This window comes from Opisthocomus hoazin, chromosome Z, assembly GCF_030867145.1.
Source record: "Opisthocomus hoazin isolate bOpiHoa1 chromosome Z, bOpiHoa1.hap1, whole genome shotgun sequence".
Classification (NCBI taxonomy): Eukaryota; Metazoa; Chordata; class Aves; order Opisthocomiformes; family Opisthocomidae; genus Opisthocomus; species Opisthocomus hoazin.
The window spans coordinates 18,168,605-18,195,846 of NC_134454.1; the positions used below are offsets into that span (position 1 = coordinate 18,168,605).

At 48.3% G+C, this 27,242-nt stretch overlaps 1 protein-coding gene across 2 annotated transcripts in view; it reads left to right on the forward strand.

Annotated features, from left to right (window-relative positions):
• The first annotated feature begins 735 nt into the window (after positions 1-735).
• The window catches only part of CEP120 (centrosomal protein 120), an 82,137-nt gene continuing 55,630 nt past the window's right edge, over positions 736-27,242 (forward strand). For both annotated transcript variants that reach the window (XM_075411295.1, XM_075411296.1), the window contains exons 1-6: positions 736-914; positions 7,277-7,433; positions 8,352-8,466; positions 9,311-9,452; positions 11,556-11,704; positions 12,872-13,069. In XM_075411295.1, the coding sequence (XP_075267410.1) occupies positions 863-914; positions 7,277-7,433; positions 8,352-8,466; positions 9,311-9,452; positions 11,556-11,704; positions 12,872-13,069 (813 nt within the window). In that variant the 5' untranslated portion in view covers positions 736-862. The remainder of the gene's footprint in view (positions 915-7,276; positions 7,434-8,351; positions 8,467-9,310; positions 9,453-11,555; positions 11,705-12,871; positions 13,070-27,242) is intronic.

The following is a 27,242-nucleotide window of genomic DNA, read 5'->3' on the forward strand; positions in this document are numbered from 1 at the left end:
AGTATTGTTCCAGAATATGCGTGTTACTGAAACAGAAGGATTTCAGGTCAGCGCAAAGCTTTTGCTCAGCTATCTAATAAATGAAAGTTAGTAAATGTACAGCTGGTTTCTTTTGCCTCACCGCCAAGGCATACATGTAATATGGGACGCTGGGGACACTAACTCCTGGTAGTATTGCTGAACTGGTGATTACTTCATAGGGCAGGTAGAACACCTTAAAAAGTGATCCAAGCACGACAAAGCCGCATTTTGCTAGAACTGGATTGGGGTCGTCTCGCCCTGCCACTCACCACAGCGGGAAGAAGTACTGAAACGATGCTGTTTTAACAGTCAGGGTGTCTTGAAAGTAGCTGGCATTTGTCGACTGGCAATGCGAAGTGCTTCTGCAAACCGCAACGCGGTATGTATGTTTTTATTTACGTCTGTGATGTTTTCGACTACTTTCCATTGAGCCAACAGCGCGCACAACGCGCGTCTCCCACCGCCTCGGCCGCCGCCCCGCCCAGCCGCGCGCACTCGGGGCAAGCACCGCAGCCGCTTGGGGGCACCCACGGCCTGTCCCGAAACGCCCCATTTCCAACCCAAGAACCAGAGATGTGATGCACCCGCAAGCTGCTGACACCTCCCGGCGGGGCGGGGCCGGGGCGCTGGGCGGGGCCAGCGCGGCGTCTGGCGCCGGAAGCGGCGCGCTGCGCGGTGGGCGGGGCCGCGGTTGCTAGGCGGAAGTGCGGCGGCCGGGGGCAGTTAGCGTTGAAGCCTCCGAGGCGGTAAAAGGGCGGCGAGTGGCGGCGGGACGGTGGGGTTTCGGCTCCGTGCTCCTCCTGGTCTCTCCGCCTCAGCACTTCGCCAGCGGAGCGCGGAGATGGTCCCCAGAGCCGCCGACCGGCTGCTGATCGTCGTCTCCGTCCTGGAAGGTAGGCGGTGGGTCGCGGCCTCCCGGCTGCTGGCCGTTGTCCCCGTCCGGGACGGGAAACGGGGGGGTGGTCGCTACCTCCGGGTGTGTTTTCGGTGAGGGGGTAGGCGTCAGGCGAGCTGGTCGTCGTAGCGGAGCTGCGGGCGTGCGCGCCTTAGAGCCGGGGTAGGCCGACCCCGGTGTGTTTCTGCAAGTGCGCACCCAAAACACCGCTTAAAACGCGCGGTGACAGCCCCCTTCCTTACCTGGAAGGGGAAAAAAAAGAAACAGTCCGGTGTTTTGCGCTGCAAACCCGGCCCCGGTGCGGGCAGCCCGGTGCCCCGTCCTCTGCCGTCGGTGTGGCCGGGCCGGGGCCTCTTTTTGGTTTTTTTAAGTGGTATTTTGGTGTTTCTGTCCCCTGTTAGCAATCTGCTGCAGGGTGGTTTTTTTAGTGTTGTCTCACATATCAAGCTAATCATTCTTCCTCTTCTATTGCTTACAGATTATATTTAATGAGGTGTAATTACTGTACCAGTGTGGGGGACTTGTTTGTATGGAGTTTTTTTTTGGTTGAACGATTTTTCTTTCTCAGGTTAATCCTATTATCTCTGTCCACTTATGTACTTTGGCAAGGTAGCCTTACAATAAGATCCTGTTCTGCAACACGTGTGTAGCCTCTCCCCACACTGTGATAGGAGTAAATTTAAAAGTGTTTGCTTCATCTGGTCATTTAAATTATTAATCAGAGTACACGATGATGCTGAACTCAGGACAGATCCAAATCTAATAGTGGGGGTTTTTTCAACAACAAGTAGTTGGAAAAACATCTTTCACTGCTTTCATTTGATAGTGTTTTGCTACTTTGATGTGGGACAGTGGTAAAATCTGCAGTAGAGGCAAAACGTGGGGGTCTGAGAGAGCTGGTCACTTGAAGCATCACTTGCTCCATGCTCATGATCGGTGCGTCCCCCTGAGTAAGAAATCTAGCAGAGGAGGCAGGAGACCCGCATGGATGAGCAAGGAGCTTGAAGTGGAACTCAAACGGAAGAGAATCAGAATCATATGTTGGAAAAGACCTCTAACATCATCAAGTCCAACCACCTGCCCAACAACACCATGCCTACTAAACCGTATCCCAAAGTGCCACATCTACATGTTTTTTAAACACCTCCAGGAATGGTGACTCAACCACCTCCCGGGACAGCCTATTCCAATGCCTGACTACTCTTTCAGTAAAGAAATTTTCCCTAATATGTAATCTAAACCTCTCCTGATGCAGCTTGAGCCCATTGCCTCCTGTCCCATAGCTGATTAGTTGGGAGAAGAGACCAACACCTATCTCACTACAACCTCGTTTCAGGTAGTTGTACAGACCAATAAGGTGCCCCCTCGGCCTCTGCTTCTCCAGACTAAACAGCCCCAGCTCCCTCAGCCACTCCTCCTAAGACTTGTTCTCCAGGCCCCTCACCAGCCTTGTTGCCCTTCTCTGGACACACTCCAGCACCTCAGTGTCCTTCTTGTTGTGAGAGGCCCAAAACCGAACGCAGTACTTGAGTTGCAACGTCACCAGTGCCAAGTACAGAGGCACCATCACCTCCATACTCCTGCTGGCCACACTATTCCTGATACAAGCCAGGATGCTGTTGGCCTTCTTGGCCACCTGGGCACACTGCTGGCTCATGTTCAACCTATGTCAGCCAACACCCCCAGGTGCTTTTCCACCTGGCAGCTTTCCAGCCACTCCTCCCCAAACCTGTAGTGTTGCATGGGGTTGTTCTGACCTAAGTGTAGGACCTGGCATTTGGCCTTGTTGAATCTGTTATGAATGACGTCAGCCCATCGATCCAGCCTGTCCAGATCCCTCTGCAGAGCCTTCCTACCCTCAAGCAGATCGACACTCCCACCCAGCTTGGTGTCATCTGCAGACTTACTGAGGGAGCACTCAATCCCCTCATCCAGATCATTGATAGAGATGTTAAACAAGACCAGACCCAATACTGAGCCCTCGGGAACACCACTTGTGACCAGCCACCAGCTGGATTTAACTCCATTCACCACCCCTCTCTGCGCTCGGCCATTCAGGCAGTTCTTTATCCAGCAAAGAGTACACCCATCCAAACCATGGGCAGCTAGTTTCTCCAGGAGGATGCTGTGGGGAACAGTGTCAAAGGCCTTACTAAGGTCCAGGTAGATGACATCCACAGCCTTTCTCTTGTCCACTAGGCAGTCACCTGGTCATAGCAGGAGATCAGGTTGGTCAAGCAGGACCTGCCTTTCATGAACCTGTGCTGTCTAGGCCTGATCACCTGGTTGTCCTTCACATGCCTGGTGAGCGCACTCAGGATGAATCGCTCCATAATCTTGCCTGGCACCGAGGTCAGGCTGACAGGCCTGTAGTTCCCGGGATCCTCCTTCTAGCCCTTCTTGTAGATGGGTGTTACACTGGCGATCCTCCAGTCATCTGGGACCTCCCCTGTTAGCCAGGACTGCTGATAGATGAAGGAGCCTGGCTTGGCCAGCTTCTCCGCCAGCTCCTTCAGCGCTCTTGGGTGGATCCCATCCAGCCCCATAGACTTGTAAGTGTCCAGGTGGCATAGCATGTCGTTAACTGCTGGATTATGGGAGGTTTATTCTGCCCTCCATCCCTGTCTTCCAGCACTGGGGCTGACTACCCTGGGAATAAACAGTCTGACTACTAAAGACTGAGGCAAAGAAAGCATTAAGGACCTCAGCCTTTTCCCCATCCTTGTTGGCAATATTTCCCCCCGCATCAAATCAGGGATGGAAATTCTCCTTGGCCCTCTTTTTGTTGTTGATATATTTGTAAAAACATTTTTTTGTTATCCCTTACAACAGTGGCCAGCCTGAGTTCTAGCTGGGCTTTTGCTTTTCGAATTTCCTCTCTGCACACCTAAGGAGACCCCTGTACTCCTCTTGAGTCGCCTGCCCTTTGTTCCACAGGTGGCAGACCCTCCTTTTTTTCCTGAGTCCTAGTAAGACCTCCCTGTTCAGCCAGGCCGGTCACAGAATCACAGAATGTTAGGGGTTGGAAGGGACCTCTGTGGGTCATCTAGTCCAACCCCCCTTTTCGAAGCAGGGTTGCCTACAGCAGGCTGCACAAGTCATCTTGCCCCCTGGTTCATCTTGTGGCACATAGGGACAGGCTGCTCCTGTGCCTTTAAGACTTCCTCGTTGAAGAATGTCTAGCCTTCCTGGACCCCTTTGCTCTCTCCCAAGGGAGAGTCAGGACTCTCTCCCAAGGGAGCCTCTCAACCAGCGTCCTGAACAGGCCAAAGTCTGCCCTCCAAAAATCCATGGTGGTGGTTTTGCTGCCCCCCCCCCGACCTTAACTTCACCTCGAACTGAGAACTCTGTCATTTCATGGTCACTAATCCGAAGACGGCCTCTGACCACCACATCTCCCACCAGTCCTTCTCTGTTAGTAAACAGCAGGTCTAGCGAGGCACCTCCCCTGGCAGGCTCACTTACCAGCTGCATCAGGAAGTTATCTTCCACACACTCCAGGAACCTCCTAGACTGTTTCCACTCTGCTGTGTTGCATTTCCAGCAGATGTCCAGTAAGTCAAAGTCCCCCACGAGAACAAGGGCTAGCGATTGTGAGACTTCTGCCAGCCTCTTGTAGAAAACTTCATCTGCCTCTTCATCCCGGTGGGGTGGTCTATAACCCCAGCAGGATGTCTGTCTTCTTGCCTTTCCTCCTCATCTTTACCCATAAGCATTCGACCTTGTCATCACAATTGTCGAGCTCTATACAATCGAAGCAGTCCCTAACATACAGGGCTACCCCACCGCCTCTCTGTCCTCGCCTATCCCTTTCAAAGTGTTTATAGCCATACACATCGCAGCACTCCAGTCATGAGGGTCATCCCACCACATTTCTGTGGTGTCATGTCTGTCCTGCCGTACAATGGCTCCCAGCTCCTCCTGTTTATTGCGCATGCTACGTGCATTGGTGTAGATGCACTTGAGCTGGGCTGTCAATCTCACCCCCAACCCTGGCATGCCATGCCTAGGCTCGTCTCTAGTGAGCTGGGTTGTGTCCCCTTCCACCTTCGAACCTAGTTTAAAGCCCTCTCGATGAGCCCTGTGTCTAGAAGGTCTGTGGTATAGAAAGGTCTACAGAATGCGGAGAGAGGGACAGGCCACTTGGGAGGAATATAGGAATATTGTCAGAGCATGCAGGGAAGCAATGAGGAAGGCTGAGGCCCACCTGGAATTAAATCTGGCAAGGAACATGAAAGACAACAAGGGCATCTTCAGGTACCTCAGCAGCAAGTGGAAGACTAGGGAAAATGTGGGGCCATTGCTGAACAAGGTGGGTGCCCTGCTGATGGAGGATGCAGAGAAGGCCGAGCTACTGAATGTCGTCTTGCTTCATTCTTCACTGCTAAGGCTGTCCCTCAGGCATCGCACGCCCTGGAGGTAAGAGAGGAAGCCTGGCAAAAGGATGACTTTTCCCTTTGTGGAAAAGGATTGGGTTAGAGATCACTTAAGCAGACTGAACTCCCACAAATCCGTGGGCCCTGGTAGAATGCACCCACGAGTGCTGAGACACTCGTTGCTGAGGCAGACGTTGTTGCTGAGCTGTTCTCCATCATCTTTGAAAGGTCCTGGAGAACAGGAGAGGTCCCCGAGGACTGGAGAAAAGCCAGTGTCACTCCAGTTTTCAAAAAGGGCAAGAGGGAGGACCCAGGGAACTACAGGGCCAGTCACCCTCACCTCTGTCCCTGGAAAGTTGGAAAAGCTCATTCTGGATGTCAGCATTAAGCAAGTGGAGGAAAAGAAGGTTATCAGGAGTAGTCAACATGGATTTACCAAGGGGACATCATCCTTGACCAATCTGACAGCTTTCTATGATGGCATGACCAAGTGGGTAGATGAGGGGAGAGCAGTGAGTGTTGTCTACCTTGACTTCAGCAAGGCTTTTGACATTGTCTCCCATAACATCCTCGTAGGGAAGCTCAGGAAGTGTGGGCTGGATAAGTGGACAGTGAGGGGGATTGAGAACTGGCTGAATGGCAGACCTCAGAGGGTTGTCATCAGCGGCGCTGAGTCTAGTTGGAGGCCTGTAGCTGGTGGGGTTCCCCAGGGGTCAGTACTGGGCCCAGTCTTGTTCAACTTCTTCATCAGTGACCTGGATGAAGAGTTAGAGTGCACCCTCAGCAAGTTTGCTGATGACACAAAACTGGGATGAGTGGCGGATACACCAGCAGGCTGTGCTGCCATTCAGCGTGACCTGGACAGTCTGGAGAGTTGGGCGCAGAGGAACCTGATGAAGTTCAACACAGGCAACTGCAGGGTCCTGCACTGGGGAGGAACAGCCCCATGCACCAGTACAGGCTTGGGGTGGACCTGCTGGAGAGCAGCTCTGCGGAGAGAGACCTGGGAGTGCTGGTGAATGACAGGTTAACCATGAGCCAGCAGTGTGCCCTGGTTGCCAAAAACGCCAATGGGATCCTGGGGTGCATTAAGAGAAGTGTGGCCAGTAGTTTGAGGGAGGTTCTCTTTCCCCTCTACTCTGCCCTAGTGAAGCCCCATCTGCATCCGGTTCTGGGCTCCTCAGATCCAGAAAGATGAGGACCTACTGGAGAGAGTCCAGCGGAGGGCTACAAGGATGATGAGGGGACTGGAGCATCTCTCCTATGAGGAAAGGCAGAGGGAGCTGGGCTTGTTCAGCCTGAAGAAGAGAAGACTTAAGAGGGGACCTAATAAATGCTTATCAATATCTGAAGGGTGGGTGTCAGGAGGATGGGGCCAGACTCTTTTCAGTGGTGCCCAGCGACAGGTCAATGGACGCAACCTGAAGCATAGGAAGTTCCAGCTGAACATGGGGAAGAACTTCTTCCCTCTGAGGGTGATGGAGCACTGGAACAGGCTGCCCAGGGAGGTTGTGGATTCTCCTTCTCCAGAGATATTCAGAACCTGCCTGGACAAGGTCCTGTGCAGCTTGCTCTAGGTGTCCCTGCTTTGGCAGGGGGGTTGGACTAGATGATCCCTAGTGGTCCCTTCCAATGCCTGTCATTCTGTGATTCAGTCTCTGCCTCTCACCTGTTCACTTTATCTATTCCCAATCATAAGATTTCTCAAAACTAAGTCATACTAGTTGCCCAGTTTCTTTCTCTTTGTTACTTAATGTCTTGCTGTTTCTGGATGCTTCACAAATAGTTTGTTTCATGTTATGTTCTTCTTTCTTATTTTCTATAGTGCAAAGACTTTTTTTAATAAGAAGAACATGACTTTAGAGGAAGTGTAGGGAAGATGATACAGGAAATATATTTTTATGTAATTGGTTTATGGCATAGATATATGCTCTCAGTTCTTTTTTTTTTATTCATGGCATGTGGCAATTACACTCTTTTACAGGGCGCTTTTTTCCAAAACGACCCAAGCACATGCTTGTAGTTGAAGCAAAGTTTGATGGTGAACAATTGGCTACTGATCCCGTAGAGCATGCTGATCAGCCAGAATTTGCTACGGAACTGGCTTGGGAACTTGATAGGAAAGCACTTCATCAGCACAGGTAACATTAGAAAGTTAAGTCTAATTTGGAGATAATACTTCATTTTCTTGTCTTTACAGCTACAGAAACACAATTTTTGTGTTACTGTCATCTGATTTGTTTTGGAAACTTTTTTATCTGTACACTGATATACCATGATGTTGCCACAACAAACAAAAGTGGTATGTGGAAAGTTATGTTAAAAAATTCTAAAGGATATGTTTTTACACTACTGAAAAAACCTCAAGGCTTCCAGCAAACTAATAATGCTATAGTTCAAGCACTGAATTCAAGCTTTCTTATGGGTGCTGTGACACAGAATTAACTTCAAGCGTGAAAAGCCTATGTAAAGTATTTTTGAAAATGTCAGATAGAAGAGCTGAGAAACTGAATAAGGTTTCTATAACTGTCATTTGGTTTTGAATGACAGATTGTAATAATAGCTCCGTATTTTCAAAGAAGTTAAAAAGGCTGTGTTATCTTTGATGTTTGACAAGAGAAAAATACCTAAATATACCTTATGCTAGACACCTTATCTGTGCCTCTGAATATTGTTGGGTGCTTTGCACAGAAATCATTTGCCAAACTCCTATTTTTAAGATACCCTCACAAGTGAGGTTCCAGTTTCGTAGGAGGTGCAGTGCGTATTTCTTGTTCATGGATGAGATGATTTTATTTGTCACTAACGTCTTTTTAATAGCACTTGAGGCTGTGTGAGACTCCAATATACTCCTCTTACAAAATCAATCCATTTGTTCATTCTCTCAATTAATGATGAATTTTCAGACGTTCAATGCAAACTTGATTTCTGACCTACTAAATCTAGTTATGTAACAAATTTTTGCATCATTGGTATGATTCAAGGTTATGGTTTATTTTTATGAACTGATTGCAGACATAACTTCTACGTTTTGGGTTTCAAATGAGTTGTTCTTTCAGGCTGCAGCGTACACCTATCAAACTCCAGTGTTTTGCATTGGATCCTGTATCTTCAGCTAAAGAGAATATAGGCTATATTGTTCTTGATTTAAGGGCTGTGCAGGAAAAGAAACAGGTATGTTGTAGGGTATAAAGCTTTAAAAATTGTTTTGACGATGTTACTGTTACAGATAGAACTTGAATTGAGACACAGGCATAACTCTTGTCTTTTGTGTTTTGGAATATGATTTGTAATTGATTGTGTACTTTTTTTAAGAGGAGAGACATCCTGACTCTAGATGAGAACGTGGGCAAATAAAAATACTGTTGTATTGATCTTACACTTCTGAATTTGAGAATTTAAACACTTATTTATAAGCAGTTCCATGATTTAATTGCCTGTAAAAGTTTATCAAAGCCATTGGTATTGAGCAATTGAATGGAGTCTCCATCATCAACTAAAAGTCTTAAGGTATTTTCATGGGCATCTCTGGAAAATGTGTTATGCAACCAGAAGCTTTAGGCCCTTAACACAGCATAGATTAAACATTGTATAATTGTTAATATAAATTCAGTTAATCAAAATTCTACGTTGCACTTGATCAAAACATAACAGGACCCTGGTATCTAGTTTTGACATCACACTTCTTGAGGATGTGTGATCCATGTAACGTATTGTGCACTTTCAGTTGAGAAGGTGAAGATTTTATCTTCTAATTAAAGATCTATGGCATATTTCTCTTGTTAACTTGTTTAGTGTACAAATTGGTGGAAAAGAGTATGTTCAGCTGGTCTTCCAGGAATCAGTTTGTAGAATCTTTTGGTATAATAGTGTACTCGAGATCAACTGAATTTTTTGAAAGAAAAACCAAGGTGTATTTCTGTACATGATGAAGTAGAAATGCGAGATCAAGTCTAGGTTTTGTGTAATATGTTATTTTTCTGGGTTTTTAAATGCTTTTGTTTTTTTAATTATGTAGGCTCCAAAATGGTATCCTCTGCTTAGTAACAAATATGCTAAATTTAAATCTGAAATACAAGTAGGTGTTGTGTTGGAGACTGATTCGAAAGCACTGGTTGATGGTTTTAAAGCGAAGGAGGCACCCCCTAGAGAAGGGAAGGGTGAGTAACATGGTAAGAATAGCATTCACTTAGAATTAAAAATGTTCCTGTGCCAGATGAACATATTACCTGTTGCAGATGTGTTGTTTTAAGTGCCAAGAGAATTTTAATTTCATAGCATTTCCAATACAAATCCTTTACAGCTGATTAATGTACCTTGTGGTAAAAAGTCACAAGGATACTTTACTGTGGTCAGTTGTGTCACTTTCAGAGGGACAGAGCAGCAAATAAACTGATCTTTAAAATCAGGGTTTAATAGTTTACTCCTATGGGAGTTTTACTCATATTTCAGGGCTTTAGAAAGTTCTGTAATGTAAGAAATAATAAAGGAGCTCTTTCACAGAATGCGGTTTCAGTAGTGTGGGCTTGGAATTATAAAGTAGGGCAATATTTCATTTGTTGGGTAGGCTGATTCTCTTTTCTGATGGGTCTTCCATCTAATCTAAATCATTCAGTACTTAAATCATGTTCTATTGAGAAGTTTCATAGTACCAACTACTTTAACTGTTGGGACTCACTCCACTTCTGCATTCCCTTGTACAGTCCTCTCAAAAGGTGGAATGTGTCAAAAATCTGTTAGAACTCCAATACTCACGCTAGTAGGTGTCTTTGTGGGCTGTGTTTTTTCAGTAAGTTTTTTCTGTCTGGGATTTTTAAAATGAAAATTAGTAAGTTAAAGAAAAACCCTTAGAAACTTGATTAAAAAAAGACCCCCAAAGCAAAAACAGATTTACCTCCCCTCTCATCCTGCACACACAAGCGTATCTTCTTAATTTCTAAAAACTGAGCCTCTGTTACAGCTAGTGAATTTTCTCCTACTTACCTTAAAATACGTTGTTCTTGCCATTTCCTTATCATTATCTGTGGCTGTGGTTTTGTAAAAACAAAGTGGTCAGTGGCAGCGAGTGTTTTACAAGGTTTCTGGCCCAGACTGAAAACTTGGCTGCATTGCAAGAGTGGTTACGGTAGTACTGAAGTTACAGTTGTAATTGTGTAGCTTACTCCATCGTTTCAGGTTCACAACAAAGCACAGGGAATTTTGTGTGCTATAAAGTTTGTAAAGGAGGCAAGGAACTACTGTAAATGGTTTGTTAATGTGCACTTTCTTTGATCTTTCTGCCTCCAAGCTCTCCTACCCCTCATAACACTGGTAGAAAATACAAGAAATCCCTTCTGCCTTCACCCAACACTGTCTTCCACTTTATTCTTTCTGTGGATTAATTGATACAAACAAGTTTGTTAGCTTTTCCCTTTCTTCTGTTATCTCAAGTTTAGTCAATACCATATTTAGGCAATGGAAGAACACAAATGTATAGATTTTTGCAGGTTTAAAATTAATGTTCCAAGCATTTGGTGTGATAGACTACTCAGTTCTAGTCTGGTCGGTTAAGGAGATGTTTTCCTTTTAGGAATCATACGTTTTGTGGGTTTTCTTCATTTATTTTTTGCTTCACTGACCTAAGTGATCTAAAGTCTCCAGTGTTTGAAACAGAGCCTTTTGGTTCCGAACCAGAAGTGCTGTGTGATTTACTATTTGGTGTAACCTAAGGTACTTTGAAATTACTGCAGTATTTGAATTACTGGTACTATAGAGTAGAAACTAGTAAACCAGAATGCTAACAGTGTTTTATGCACTGGAAACTTCAGATGAAATATCTTCAAATGAAACATTGCACAGACCTTTGGAATGACACATCATACGTCTTTCAGCAATTGAACAGGTTGTCATATAGGGTTACTGTCTTGCATTTCCTTTAATGAGTAAAATAAACTGCATAGTATAACCTAATGAAATAAAATTTCAGTTACAGTCATGTTACTATAACATTAAATAAAATTATGCGCTAGCATTCTGTCTAGGGTAATGTTCGAAATAATATGTGCGCACTGAATAGAAATCAGGTTCGGAATTTTTTTGTAGCAGTGTCTAAATATACTTAGGGACTTCTTTGTGTTGAAATGCTTTGGAACCAAGCAGCAAGATCTTTATTTGTAATTTTTCTTTCCACCTGTACAATAATTAAAGGTGAGATGGCAGTTATATATGATTCCTGCAACAATTAATAAGGTCACAAGTTACTAAATTTTTTTCTTCTCTCTTAGTATCTGCCCTTCTTTCTGGACTAGACCCTAAAAGCATTGTACCAGTCTTGAATGAAGAAGAGGGCTATCATCAAATTGGACCAGCAGAGTACTGCAGAGACTACTTTGTCTTGTCTGTAACCATTGCATTTGCTACACAGTTGGAACAGGTTTGCGTCCATGCTATGTGCAGTTTTTAAGAAGTACTATCCTACATTTGTGTTTTTACTGTCCCATGCATTATTTCTAGTTAAATTTTTTTTATTGTCTTGTGAGTTTCTTGAAATAAATAGTCTTGTCCTATATTGAATTAATGTACATTAATTTGAATTTTAAAACTTTATGTAGTGCCTACAAGTCAAATTAGAGATGAAAGATTAGAATTCTTTCGGGGTACTAAAGTTGCATTTTCTTCAAACTATGCATTTTTGTGAAAAGTATACATTTATATTACAATTTAGTATTAAAAGTGTGTGCGTGCATAATACCAGTCTTCAATGTGGTGCCCGTGTGCTGAAGTTCAAACAAGGGAAAATAACTTTCATATCCATAAGCTTTATGAAACAGTAGAGTTTATATGTTGCCTAAGGGAAGGACTTTCTAGCTTGGATGAAGTGCCATGCTAATGTGATTATTTCATCTTTAGACCTCGGCTGCTCAGTTTACCACACTGATTTAAAAATACAGGTATGCCCAAGTTACTGTGAAAGTCACAACTCCAAGCCAGTGTGGTTTTAATTGATCTGTAACTCACGGTGCATGATACACTCTCCTCAGTCTTGTCATCTTTTTTAAGAGAAAATAATTTTCTATGTCAGAATTATAGGGCGTTGTGAAATCAGTTTACTGTGATCGCTCAGGGGTAGCTTGTACCTTTTTAGGCATTGAATGCACAGTTGCAGTGACTACAGGATGAAGTAGCTGGTTTGGCTGTTCAGTCTTGTATTCAATCACATAAGTTGTTATATAATTCAGTATCTAATCTGCATTGTTTATTTACACTCTAAGTGTTTTGTGGAGGCACTGCTTATTTTTTAATATTTGTGCAGTGCTTGACATTATTGAATATATCATGTCAGTTACAGCAGTCAGTACTGATAAATCTTAAAGGTAGTTCAAGTTGAGTCATTTTGTCAGTTACTGATATGCTTGTAAAGTAAGATTATTTTTTATTCAGTTAGAATATTAATGTAAAAGTTTTTATTTTATGTGTATTGTACAAGCTAGGATTAAAGTCAGCTGCTCGGTAGTTTGAGACCACTCTAAGCTCTTTAATTTCCAAGATAATTCTTAAGGACTACTGTAACTGTACATTCTTCTTTTCTGTATCTTTTTAGTTAGTTCCTAGCACTATGAAGCTTCCTGAACGACAGCCTGAGTTTTTTTTCTACTACTCATTACTGGGAAATGATGTCACAAATGAACCTTTCACTGATTTAATGAAACCAAACTTTGAGCCAGAAAGAGCTTCAGTTCGAATACGTAGTACAGCTGATGTCCTTCAAGTTTATCTCTGTGCACAGTCAAAATTGCAGGTAAGCTGTTTCCTCTCAAATGTGAGGGAAAAGAAGTAATGCAAATAGAAGAAATAGAATGTGGCTAGGGCTGGAACTGGAAAGAATTTCTCTTTCCAAAACTAGATTGTATTACAATATTTTTGGCTCAAATACAAGTTGATTCTCTTGGTGATAGAGGGAGACCCTAGCAGCAACGTTCCCAGCTCAGAGGGGCTGCAGACTCTTTAGTATGGTCGCTATGGTAAACTGGGTTACGTGTCGTGATAAAAGATACTGCTGAAACGTGATATTGCCAAAGAGCTGATGTGGCCTTCTCAAGAGCTCTGAGGCCTGGGACCCATTCTGCAATCAGGCCATCTGCAACCCTCAGTGCTGCATTGTGCTACCTGTGATAACCTCACCCACACCAGCTGCTCAGGTCACTTGGCTGAGTTCTAGAATCACTGTCCTCAGCACCCTTTGTGAATAATAAGGGGGGTCTGGGTGTTTTCCCTCTCCTTAGCCAAATATGATTTTTAAATACACTACAGCAATATTTGGACTGTTACAGGATATTGCTGATCTTCAGCTATGCCTTTAAATGCGGGACATGGTTTAGTTGTGGACTTGGCAGTGTTAGGTTTATGGTTGAACTCGATGATCTCAAAAGTCGTTTCTGACGTAAATGATTCTGAATATTGGGTAGTATTGAAAAGGTTTATGGCAGTCTGCGTCTGGCGCACACTTAACTCATTAAAAAACGAGACTATTTGGTTGAGGGTAGCATAGAGTTTCTAATCACATAGCTGGTAAATAAGATAGTGTTAGTTACACAATGTAAGTCTTGGATCTGGACCCTTCTAAAGTTATTTTTATTTAAACTTGTACAGACCATTCTAGTTTTGTTATCCAGGTTGATTTAACAACGTTTCTGTTTGAACCTACATTGCTTCAGATTTTTTTTCTCTCAAATTTAAATATTTTTCTAATGACAGTTTTTGGAGAAGCATGTGCACCGAGGTGTTTGGAATATAATCTTAGTCTATTGTCTTGAAACAAAGTATTATATCTAGCATGTATTAAATGTATACATACAAAGAATTATGTGTGTTTTCATCACGTTAAAGCTTGACTTTTTGAACAATAGCTGTCATGAGGTCAGATCTACATCTTGATTTACAGTTTTCTGACTTCTCACTCAGCTTCTTAAAATTAAGGATATAGTGTCAGAGCACTGCATTCTGATCCTTAATATTTAATACATTTTTTTCCAAAAAATGAATACTTTAGTTCTAAAAAGTGCTAGGTGACAGTATTGGAGGGAGGGGTGTATACATTGTGTATGATTGTATTTGTGTAAATGTGTGTCTATGTGTGTATATACACACCTAGGTGTGTGTACTGGAAGCTGATGCCTTTTAACATTAAAGTCTTCATTAAGTGTAATTAAGGATCAGAATACAGTGTTCTCTTCTGTGAAAGCAGAAATGACACCTGCTTGGGAACGAGCAAATTGGTTGTCCTGGGTTCGGCCAGGACAGGGTTAATTTTCACCAGAATCCAGGAAGGGGCACAGCCGGGCGGGCTGACCCAACCCCAACCTGGCCAAACAAAGCCCGGTATTCCATACCATGTGCCGTCATGCTGGGTTCCCGTAGAGGGGGGGGGGGGCAGCGCGGCGGGAACTCACTCGTGGCGCGGGAGGGCTCAGCGGCGGTGCAGTCCGGTCCGGGAGAACGGTTCTGTTCTGCGAGCTCTGTTCTGCGGTTTGTGTTGTGTATTCCCCTTTTCTGTATCGTTGTTGTTCCTGTTCCCTCTGTTTGCTGTTGTTAAACTGCCCTTATCCCGACCCACCAGTTTCTGCCTCTTTCTTTCCGTTCTCCTCTGCACCCCGGCGGGGGGAGGGGCGGCCACGTGGCGCTTTTGTTGCCGGCTGCAGCCGAACCAGAACATTTAATTTGGCACCCAAGCGTGGGGCTGGGATAACGGCAGGGCTGAGCAGCGGGTGTTAAAACTGCTTTCTTAGATTTTGTTAAATTTTGTTATAGGCATTTTTCTGTGTTAGTTAAACAGTCGCCGGTAAAAAATGTTGCTGACTTAGATCAGATTACTGTGGTTTTTGAATCCTTATTTGCAGTATGTATTCACTGGTGTGCTGTTCATCATCGCTGGGAAAAAGATCAGGATGATAATTTTGCTGTACTGTACGATATCGACTTATGACATGATAACATCACTGTGCATGAAATTAGGCTTGTATTTGCTTGCGGCACTGCGGTCATTTCCGTACCTCAGATCCTATGTCTTAGAATTTGTTAATAATCGAACCCAATCTGTGGGGAAAACCGGAGGGGATACCTTCCCCCACTCTTTTCGCCCCCCCTCTCTCCTTCAGGCTGGTCCTAATGGCTTTTGAGAATTTCGAGTCCCCGTGGGATGCTCAGGCTAGCACTCTCCTATTGTCCTGCCTCCTGAATGGGTTTTGGGTCTTGTTTAGGGTTAAACAGGTAGTTAAGAACATCGTGCAGAGACCTGCCCCGGGGCAGGATAGCTGTGAGTGGCTGGGTGTGTGGGACAGCATGGGAAAGTACCTAGGGCAGTGGACACCCCCGATGTTTTTTAAACTCACCCCTGAACAAGTGCAGGATCCCGACAAACTAGTAAAGTACCTGCAAAAAGTGTGCTGCCACCCTGGAAACTCCAGAGAGACAGAAACCCCCTCAACGTGCTGGGGTCTGGCCCACGCCTACCGAGCTGCCCTGTTCAACACTGTTCAGTGCCTTAAAGGGGAAGGGGGGGAAACGAAGCGGCAGGCGCTGCGACTGGCGCTGCCCCCCCAGCCGGCCCTGCAGCCGCTCCAGCCCAGCAGGCAGTCACAGCCCCCCCGACTGGCACCACCACTGCCGCTGCCACAGCTGCAGGGTCTACCTCGGTTTCCCCAGCGGGCACAGCAGTTGCTGCAGCTCCAGCCACAGGCACAGTGACTGAGCCCAATGACCAACCTGTGCCGGTAGCAGTCGCCCCCGTAAAACTAAAGAAAGACGCAAAGAGAGCGGATCGCTCCGGGAGGGATGACGATGAGCCAGGGTCATCGCGGGAGATAGAGACAGAGATCATCACCCGGTCCCTGTCCCTGAGCAAGCTGCAAGACATGAGGAAAGATTTCAGCCGCCACCCTGGCGAGCACATTGCCACCTGGCTGCTGCGGTGCTGGGATAACGGGGCCAGCAGCTTGGAATTAGAGGGCAAGGAAGCCAAGCAGCTGGGATCCCTGGCCAGGGATGGGGGCATTGACAAGGCCGTTGGGAGAAAGGAACGAGTCCTCAGCCTCTGGACGAGACTTCTGTCAGGCGTGAGGGAGACGTACCCCTTCAGTGACGATTTTGTATGCTATCCTGGCAAGTGGACCAATATGGAGAGGGGTATTCAGTACTTGAGGGAATTAGCTGTGTGGGAGCTGGTTTACTGTGACACAGACGATGAGCAGGTACCCACAGACCCAGATGAAGTCCAGTGCTCACAATCCATGTGGAGGAAGTTTGTGCAGAGCGCACCATCCTCATATGCCAACTCACTGGCAATAGTAGACTGGAAAGGTAAAGAGGCACCAACAGTGGATGAGGTGGCTGTCAGACTCCGGCAATATGAGGAAAGTCTCTCTTCCTCCCTTGTCTCAGCCGTGGAGAAACTGATCAAGCGACTAGAAAAGAATATGTCCTACTCCCCACCTGTACGGGCCAGTGTCTCAGCTATTAGGGGCAGGCGTTTCTCTGCTCAGGAGAGGGAATACAGAGGCTATACACCCCGGGGCACCCTGTGGTTCTACCTGCGTGACCACGGAGAGGACATGAGGAAGTGGGATGGAAAACCCACCTCAAGTCTAGAGGCACGAGTGCGTGAGTTGCGAGGTAAAACAATCACGAAAGGGGATTCTGTTAGGAAAAATGCCGCTCCAGTTTCCAGCAGCCAGCTCTCCAGACCAGGTAGAGAGTTTGATCTTGATTCCGATCCTCTGGAAGGGACCTCCAAGTCATTCTTACAGCAGGTGAGCAGCAAATTCTCTGACGAGGATTAGAGGGGCCCTGCCTCCAGCCAGGTGGAGGAAAGGGACAACCGCGTTTATTGGGCGGTGTGGATTCGGTGGCCTGGCACGTCAGATCCACAAGAGTATAAAGCTCTAGCGGACACTGGTGCACAGTGTACTTTAATGCCATCAGATTTCAAAGGGTCAGAGTCCATTTGCATTTCTGGACTGACAGGGGGGTCCCAAGAGCTGAGTGTACTGGAGGCTGAAGTGAGCCTCACTGGGCAGGACTGGCAGAAGCACCCCATTGTAACAGGCCCCGAGGCTCCGTGCATCCTTGGGATAGACTATCTTAGGAGAGGGTATTTCAAGGACCCAAAGCGGTATCGGTGGGCTTTTGGCATAGCTGCTTTGGAGACGGAAGAAATTAAACAGCTGTCCATTTTGCCTGGTCTCTCGGAGGATCCTTCCGTTGTGGGGTTGCTGAGGGTTGAAGAACAACAGGTGCCAATTGTGACCACAACGGAGCACCGGTGACAATATCGCACCAACCGAGACTCCCTTCTCCCCATTCGTCAGCTGATCCGCCAGCTGGAGAGTCAAGGAGTGATCAGCAAAACTCGCTCACCCTTTAACAGTCCCATATGGCCAGTGAGAAAATCTACTGGAGAGTGGAGACTGACAATAGACTACCGTGGCCTGAATGAAGTCACACCACCGCTGAGTGCTGCCGTGCCAGACATGCTAGAACTTCAATATCAGCTGGAGTCAAAGGCAGCCAAGTGGTATGCTACAATTGACATCGCTAATGCATTCTTCTCCATCCCTTTGGCAGCACAGTGCAGGCCACAGTTTGCTTTCACCTGGAGGGGCATCCAGTACACCTGGAATCGACTGTGCCAGGGGTGGAAACACAGTCCCACCATTTGCCATGGACTGATCCAGACTGCACTGGAAAAGGGTGAAGCTCCAGAACATCTGCAGTACATCGATGACATCATTGCATGGGGTGACACAGTGGAGGAAGTTTTTGAGAAAGGGGAGAAGATAGTTCAGATCCTTCTGAAAGCCGGTTTCGCCATTAAGCGAAGTAAAGTCAAGGGACGTGGGCAAGAGATCCAGTTTTTGGGAATAAAATGGCAGGATGGGCGCCATCAAATCCCAGTGGATGTCATCAACAAAATAGCAGCTATGTCCCCACCAACCAGCAAAAAGGAAGCACAGGCCTTCCTGGGTGTTGTGGGTTTTTGGAGGATGCACATCCCAAATTACAGCCAGATTGTAAGTCCTCTGTACCACGTGACCCGGAAGAAGAATGATTTTGAATGGGGCCCTGAGCAGTGACAGGCATTTGAACAAATTAAACGGGAGATAGTTCATGCCGTAGCCCTTGGTCCAGTCTGGACCGGGCAAGATGTTAAAAACGTGCTGTACACCGCAGCCGGGGAGAATGGCCCAACCTGGTGTCTCTGGCAGAAAGCACCAGGGGAGACTCGAGGTTGGCCCCTGGGGTTTTGGAGCCGGGGATACAAAGGATCCGAGGCCCGCTATACTCCCACTGAAAAAGAGATTCTGGCAGCATATGAAGGCGTTCAAGCTGCTTCAGAAGTGGTTGGCACTGAAGCACAGCTCCTCCTGGCACCACGATTGCCGGTCCTGGGCTGGATGTTCAAAGAGAGGGTCCCCTCTACACATCATGCCACCGATGCTACGTGGAGCAAGTGGGTCGCGCTGATCACCCAGCGCGCCCGAATGGGAAACCCCAGTCGCCCAGGAGTTCTGGAGGTAATCATGGACTGGCCAGAAGGCAAAGATTTTGGAGCATCGCCAGAGGAGGAGGTGACGCGTGCTGAAGAGGCCCCACTGTATAACCAGCTGCCAGAAGATAAGAAACAGTATGCCCTGTTCACGGATGGGTCCTGTCGCATTGTGGGGAAGCAGCGGAGGTGGAAGGCTGCTGTATGGAGCCCTACACGACCAGTCGCGGAAACTGCCGAGGGAGAAGGTGAGTCCAGCCAGTTTGCAGAGGTGAAAGCCATCCAGCTGGCTTTAGAGATTGCCAGTCGAGAGAAGTGCTCTACCTTTACACCGACTCTTGGATGGTGGCCAACGCCTTGTGGGGGTGGCTGCAGCAATGGAAGAAGAACAGCTGGCAGCGCAGAGGCAAACCTATCTGGGCTGCCCCATTGTGGCAAGATATTGCTGCCCGGCTAGAGCAGTTGGTTGTAAAAGTCTGTCACGTGGACGCCCACGTCCCTAAGAGTCGGGCCACTGAAGAACATCAAAACAACCACCAGGTGGATCAGGCTGCTAAGATTGAACTGGCTCAGGTGGATCTGGACTGGCAACATAAGGGTGAACTGTTTATAGCTCGGTGGGCTCATGACACCTCGGGCCACCAAGGAAGAGACGCGACATACAGATGGGCTCGTGACCGCGGGGTGGACTTGACCATGGACACCATCGCACAGGTTATCCATGAATGTGAAACATGCGCTGCAATCAAGCAAGCCAAGCGGGTAAAGCCTCAGTGGTGTGGAGGACAATGGCTAAAATATAAATATGGGGAGGCTTGGCAGGTTGACTACATCACACTGCCACAAACCTGCCAAGGCAAGCGCTATGTGCTCACAATGGTGGAGGCCACCACTGGATGGCTGGAAACCTACCCTGTGCCCCATGCCACCGCCCAGAATACCATCCTGGGCCTGGAAAAACAAGTCCTGTTGCAACATGGCGCTCTCGAAAGAATTGAGTCGGACAACGGGACTCACTTTCTCAACAGCCTCATAGACACCTGGGCCAAAGAACACGGTATCGAGTGGGTGTATCACATGCCCTACCATGCACCAGCCTCTGGAAAGATCGAGCGATACAATGGGCTGCTAAAAACCACTTTGAGAGCAATGCGGGGTGGGACTTTCAAAAATTGGGATACCCATTTAGCAAAGGCCACCTGGTTGGTTAACACCAGAGGGTCCACCAACCGGGCTGGTCCTGCCCAGTCAAAACCTCAGCTCCCCGTAGAAGGGGATAAAGTCCCTGTAGTGCACATGCGGAACATGTTAGGGAAGACGGTTTGGGTTAATCCTGCCTCGGGCAAAGGCAAGCCCGTCCGCGGGATTGCTTTTGCTCAAGGACCTGGGTGTACCTGGTGGGTAATGCGGAAGGATGGGGAAGTCCGATGTGTACCTCATGGGGATTTGATTTTGGGGGAGAACAGTCTATAAATAAATTGTATAAAGTTAATTGTTAAATAACCCTGTCACTCTCTGTTATCACTGTTATAATTGTTATATGTTATACCAGTAGTAACATAGTAAGAATCGTCCAAATTAAAGAAGGATGGACTTTTTGATGAAAACCTAGCAGAGCACAGCGATGATGGGACTGGACCTGGTTTTCAACAACTGGCACCCAGCAACTTCATCGAGATCGGCATCTCCAACCTGCAGACTGTGGGCACGGGCCGCACCCGATACATCAGCTGTGAGCTCCGGATGCAGCAAGTGACCGCCCATCACCACACATCACCTCTCCTGCCACGGAAGACCATTACGACAGATGGAGCCCGAAGTCATGGATTAAATGAACTCAGTGGACACTTTAGAGTGATGATCCATAGACTAAGGGAATGATATCTGGAGACAGGAGAAGTGGTGGTGATCAACTGGACAGTGGGGGACCTGGGCATGACGTAGATGGTATGGAATAAGGGGTGGATAATGTCCTGGGTTTGGCCAGGACAGGGTTAATTTTCACCAGAATCCAGGAAGGGGCACAGCCGGGCGGGCTGACCCAACCCCAACCTGGCCAAACAAAGCCCGGTATTCCATACCATGTGCTGTCATGCTGGGTTCCGGCGGGGGGTGGGGGCGGCGCGGCGGGAACTCACTCGTGGCGCGGGAGGGCTCAGCGGCGGTGCAGTCCGGTCCGGGAGAACGGTTCTGTTCTGCGAGCTCTGTTCTGCGGTTTGTGTTGTGTATTCCCCTTTTCTGTATCGTTGTTGTTCCTGTTTCCTCTGTTTGCTGTTCTGTTAAACTGCCCTTATCCCGACCCACCAGTTTCTGCCTCTTTCTTTCCGTTCTCCTCTGCACCCCGGCGGGGGGAGGGGCGGCCACGTGGCGCTTTTGTTGCCGGCTGCAGCCGAACCAGAACATTTAATTTGGCACCCAAGCGTGGGGCTGGGATAACGGCAGGGCTGAGCAGCGGGTGTTAAAACTGCTTTCTTAGATTTTGTTAAATTTTGTTATAGGCATTTTTCTGTGTTAGTTAAACAGTCGCCGGTAAAAAATGTTGCTGACTTAGATCAGATTACTGTGGTTTTTGAATCCTTATTTGCAGTATGTATTCACTGGTGTGCTGTTCATCATCGCTGGGAAAAAGATCAGGATGATAATTTTGCTGTACTGTACGATATCGACTTATGACATGATAACATCACTGTGCATGAAATTAGGCTTGTATTTGCTTGCGGCACTGCGGTCATTTCCGTACCTCAGATCCTATGTCTTAGAATTTGTTAATAATCGAACCCAATCTGTGGGGAAAACCGGAGGGGATACCTTCCCCCACTCTTTTCGCCCCCCCTCTCTCCTTCAGGCTGGTCCTAATGGCTTTTGAGAATTTCGAGTCCCCGTGGGATGCTCAGGCTAGCACTCTTCTATTGTCCTGCCTCCTGAATGGGTTTTGGGTCTTGTTTAGGGTTAAACAGGTAGTTAAGAACATCGTGCAGAGACCTGCCCCGGGGCAGGATAGCTGTGAGTGGCTGGGTGTGTGGGACAGCATGGGAAAGTACCTAGGGCAGTGGACACCCCCGATGTTTTTTAAACTCACCCCTGAACAAGTGCAGGATCCCGACAAACTAGTAAAGTACCTGCAAAAAGTGTGCTGCCACCCTGGAAACTCCAGAGAGACAGAAACCCCCTCAACGTGCTGGGGTCTGGCCCACGCCTACCGAGCTGCCCTGTTCAACACTGTTCAGTGCCTTAAAGGGGAAGGGGGGGAAACGAAGTGGCAGGCGCTGCGACTGGCGCTGCCCCCCCAGCCGGCCCTGCAGCCGCTCCAGCCCAGCAGGCAGTCACAGCCCCCCCGACTGGCACCACCACTGCCGCTGCCACAGCTGCAGGGTCTACCTCGGTTTCCCCAGCGGGCACAGCAGTTGCTGCAGCTCCAGCCACAGGCACAGTGACTGAGCCCAATGACCAACCTGTGCCAGTAGCAGTCGCCCCCGTAAAACTAAAGAAAGACGCAAAGAGAGCGGATCGCTCCGGGAGGGATGACGGTGAGCCAGGGTCATCGCGGGAGATAGAGACAGAGATCATCACCCGGTCCCTGTCCCTGAGCAAGCTGCAAGACATGAGGAAAGATTTCAGCCGCCACCCTGGCGAGCACATTGCCACCTGGCTGCTGCGGTGCTGGGATAACGGGGCCAACAGCTTGGAATTAGAGGGCAAGGAAGCCAAGCAGCTGGGATCCCTGGCCAGGGATGGGGGCATTGACAAGGCCGTTGGGAGAAAGGAACGAGTCCTCAGCCTCTGGACGAGACTTCTGTCAGGCGTGAGGGAGACGTACCCCTTCAGTGACGATTTTGTATGCTATCCTGGCAAGTGGACCAATATGGAGAGGGGTATTCAGTACTTGAGGGAATTAGCTGTGTGGGAGCTGGTTTACTGTGACACAGACGATGAGCAGGTACCCACAGACCCAGATGAAGTCCAGTGCTCACAATCCATGTGGAGGAAGTTTGTGCAGAGCGCACCATCCTCATATGCCAACTCACTGGCAATAGTAGACTGGAAAGGTAAAGAGGCACCAACAGTGGATGAGGTGGCTGTCAGACTCCGGCAATATGAGGAAAGTCTCTCTTCCTCCCTTGTCTCAGCCGTGGAGAAACTGATCAAGCGACTAGAAAAGAATATGTCCTACTCCCCACCTGTACGGGCCAGTGTCTCAGCTATTAGGGGCAGGCGTTTCTCTGCTCAGGAGAGGGAATACAGAGGCTATACACCCCGGGGCACCCTGTGGTTCTACCTGCGTGACCACGGAGAGGACATGAGGAAGTGGGATGGAAAACCCACCTCAAGTCTAGAGGCACGAGTGCGTGAGTTGCGAGGTAAAACAATCACGAAAGGGGATTCTGTTAGGAAAAATGCCGCTCCAGTTTCCAGCAGCCAGCTCTCCAGACCAGGTAGAGAGTTTGATCTTGATTCCGATCCTCTGGAAGGGACCTCCAAGTCATTCTTACAGCAGGTGAGCAGCAAATTCTCTGACGAGGATTAGAGGGACCCTGCCTCCAGCCAGGTGGAGGAAAGGGACAACCGCGTTTATTGGGCGGTGTGGATTCGGTGGCCTGGCACGTCAGATCCACAAGAGTATAAAGCTCTAGCGGACACTGGTGCACAGTGTACTTTAATGCCATCAGATTTCAAAGGGTCAGAGTCCATTTGCATTTCTGGACTGACAGGGGGGTCCCAAGAGCTGAGTGTACTGGAGGCTGAAGTGAGCCTCACTGGGCAGGACTGGCAGAAGCACCCCATTGTAACAGGCCCCGAGGCTCCGTGCATCCTTGGGATAGACTATCTTAGGAGAGGGTATTTCAAGGACCCAAAGCGGTATCGGTGGGCTTTTGGCATAGCTGCTTTGGAGACGGAAGAAATTAAACAGCTGTCCATTTTGCCTGGTCTCTCGGAGGATCCTTCCGTTGTGGGGTTGCTGAGGGTTGAAGAACAACAGGTGCCAATTGTGACCACAACGGAGCACCGGTGACAATATCGCACCAACCGAGACTCCCTTCTCCCCATTCGTCAGCTGATCCGCCAGCTGGAGAGTCAAGGAGTGATCAGCAAAACTCGCTCACCCTTTAACAGTCCCATATGGCCAGTGAGAAAATCTACTGGAGAGTGGAGACTGACAATAGACTACCGTGGCCTGAATGAAGTCACACCACCGCTGAGTGCTGCCGTGCCAGACATGCTAGAACTTCAATATCAGCTGGAGTCAAAGGCAGCCAAGTGGTATGCTACAATTGACATCGCTAATGCATTCTTCTCCATCCCTTTGGCAGCACAGTGCAGGCCACAGTTTGCTTTCACCTGGAGGGGCATCCAGTACACCTGGAATCGACTGTGCCAGGGGTGGAAACACAGTCCCACCATTTGCCATGGACTGATCCAGACTGCACTGGAAAAGGGTGAAGCTCCAGAACATCTGCAGTACATCGATGACATCATTGCATGGGGTGACACAGTGGAGGAAGTTTTTGAGAAAGGGGAGAAGATAGTTCAGATCCTTCTGAAAGCCGGTTTCGCCATTAAGCGAAGTAAAGTCAAGGGACGTGGGCAAGAGATCCAGTTTTTGGGAATAAAATGGCAGGATGGGCGCCATCAAATCCCAGTGGATGTCATCAACAAAATAGCAGCTATGTCCCCACCAACCAGCAAAAAGGAAGCACAGGCCTTCCTGGGTGTTGTGGGTTTTTGGAGGATGCACATCCCAAATTACAGCCAGATTGTAAGTCCTCTGTACCACGTGACCCGGAAGAAGAATGATTTTGAATGGGGCCCTGAGCAGTGACAGGCATTTGAACAAATTAAACGGGAGATAGTTCATGCCGTAGCCCTTGGTCCAGTCTGGACCGGGCAAGATGTTAAAAACGTGCTGTACACCGCAGCCGGGGAGAATGGCCCAACCTGGTGTCTCTGGCAGAAAGCACCAGGGGAGACTCGAGGTTGGCCCCTGGGGTTTTGGAGCCGGGGATACAAAGGATCCGAGGCCCGCTATACTCCCACTGAAAAAGAGATTCTGGCAGCATATGAAGGCGTTCGAGCTGCTTCAGAAGTGGTTGGCACTGAAGCACAGCTCCTCCTGGCACCACGATTGCCGGTCCTGGGCTGGATGTTCAAAGAGAGGGTCCCCTCTACACATCATGCCACCGATGCTACGTGGAGCAAGTGGGTCGCGCTGATCACCCAGCGCGCCCGAATGGGAAACCCCAGTCGCCCAGGAGTTCTGGAGGTAATCATGGACTGGCCAGAAGGCAAAGATTTTGGAGCATCGCCAGAGGAGGAGGTGACGCGTGCTGAAGAGGCCCCACTGTATAACCAGCTGCCAGAAGATAAGAAACAGTATGCCCTGTTCACGGATGGGTCCTGTCGCATTGTGGGGAAGCAGCGGAGGTGGAAGGCTGCTGTATGGAGCCCTACACGACCAGTCGCGGAAACTGCCGAGGGAGAAGGTGAGTCCAGCCAGTTTGCAGAGGTGAAAGCCATCCAGCTGGCTTTAGAGATTGCCAGTCGAGAGAAGTGCTCTACCTTTACACCGACTCTTGGATGGTGGCCAACGCCTTGTGGGGGTGGCTGCAGCAATGGAAGAAGAACAGCTGGCAGCGCAGAGGCAAACCTATCTGGGCTGCCCCATTGTGGCAAGATATTGCTGCCCGGCTAGAGCAGTTGGTTGTAAAAGTCTGTCACGTGGACGCCCACGTCCCTAAGAGTCGGGCCACTGAAGAACATCAAAACAACCACCAGGTGGATCAGGCTGCTAAGATTGAACTGGCTCAGGTGGATCTGGACTGGCAACATAAGGGTGAACTGTTTATAGCTCGGTGGGCTCATGACACCTCGGGCCACCAAGGAAGAGACGCGACATACAGATGGGCTCGTGACCGCGGGGTGGACTTGACCATGGACACCATCGCACAGGTTATCCATGAATGTGAAACATGCGCTGCAATCAAGCAAGCCAAGCGGGTAAAGCCTCAGTGGTGTGGAGGACAATGGCTAAAATATAAATATGGGGAGGCTTGGCAGGTTGACTACATCACACTGCCACAAACCTGCCAAGGCAAGCGCTATGTGCTCACAATGGTGGAGGCCACCACTGGATGGCTGGAAACCTACCCTGTGCCCCATGCCACCGCCCAGAATACCATCCTGGGCCTGGAAAAACAAGTCCTGTTGCAACATGGCGCTCTCGAAAGAATTGAGTCGGACAACGGGACTCACTTTCTCAACAGCCTCATAGACACCTGGGCCAAAGAACACGGTATCGAGTGGGTGTATCACATGCCCTACCATGCACCAGCCTCTGGAAAGATCGAGCGATACAATGGGCTGCTAAAAACCACTTTGAGAGCAATGCGGGGTGGGACTTTCAAAAATTGGGATACCCATTTAGCAAAGGCCACCTGGTTGGTTAACACCAGAGGGTCCACCAACCGGGCTGGTCCTGCCCAGTCAAAACCTCAGCTCCCCGTAGAAGGGGATAAAGTCCCTGTAGTGCACATGCGGAATATGTTAGGGAAGACGGTTTGGGTTAATCCTGCCTCGGGCAAAGGCAAGCCCGTCCGCGGGATTGCTTTTGCTCAAGGACCTGGGTGTACCTGGTGGGTAATGCGGAAGGATGGGGAAGTCCGATGTGTACCTCATGGGGATTTGATTTTGGGGGAGAACAGTCTATAAATAAATTGTATAAAGTTAATTGTTAAATAACCCTGTCACTCTCTGTTATCACTGTTATAATTGTTATATGTTATACCAGTAGTAACATAGTAAGAATCGTCCAAATTAAAGAAGGATGGACTTTTTGATGAAAACCTAGCAGAGCACAGCGATGATGGGACTGGACCTGGTTTTCAACAACTGGCACCCAGCAACTTCATCGAGATCGGCATCTCCAACCTGCAGACTGTGGGCACGGGCCGCACCCGATACATCAGCTGTGAGCTCCGGATGCAGCAAGTGACCGCCCATCACCACACATCACCTCTCCTGCCACGGAAGACCATTACGACAGATGGAGCCCGAAGTCATGGATTAAATGAACTCAGTGGACACTTTAGAGTGATGATCCATAGACTAAGGGAATGATATCTGGAGACAGGAGAAGTGGTGGTGATCAACTGGACAGTGGGGGACCTGGGCATGACGTAGATGGTATGGAATAAGGGGTGGATAATGTCCTGGGTTTGGCCAGGACAGGGTTAATTTTCACCAGAATCCAGGAAGGGGCACAGCCGGGCGGGCTGACCCAACCCCAACCTGGCCAAACAAAGCCCGGTATTCCATACCATGTGCCGTCATGCTGGGTTCCGGCGGGGGGTGGGGGCGGCGCGGCGGGAACTCACTCGTGGCGCGGGAGGGCTCAGCGGCGGTGCAGTCCGGTCCGGGAGAACGGTTCTGTTCTGCG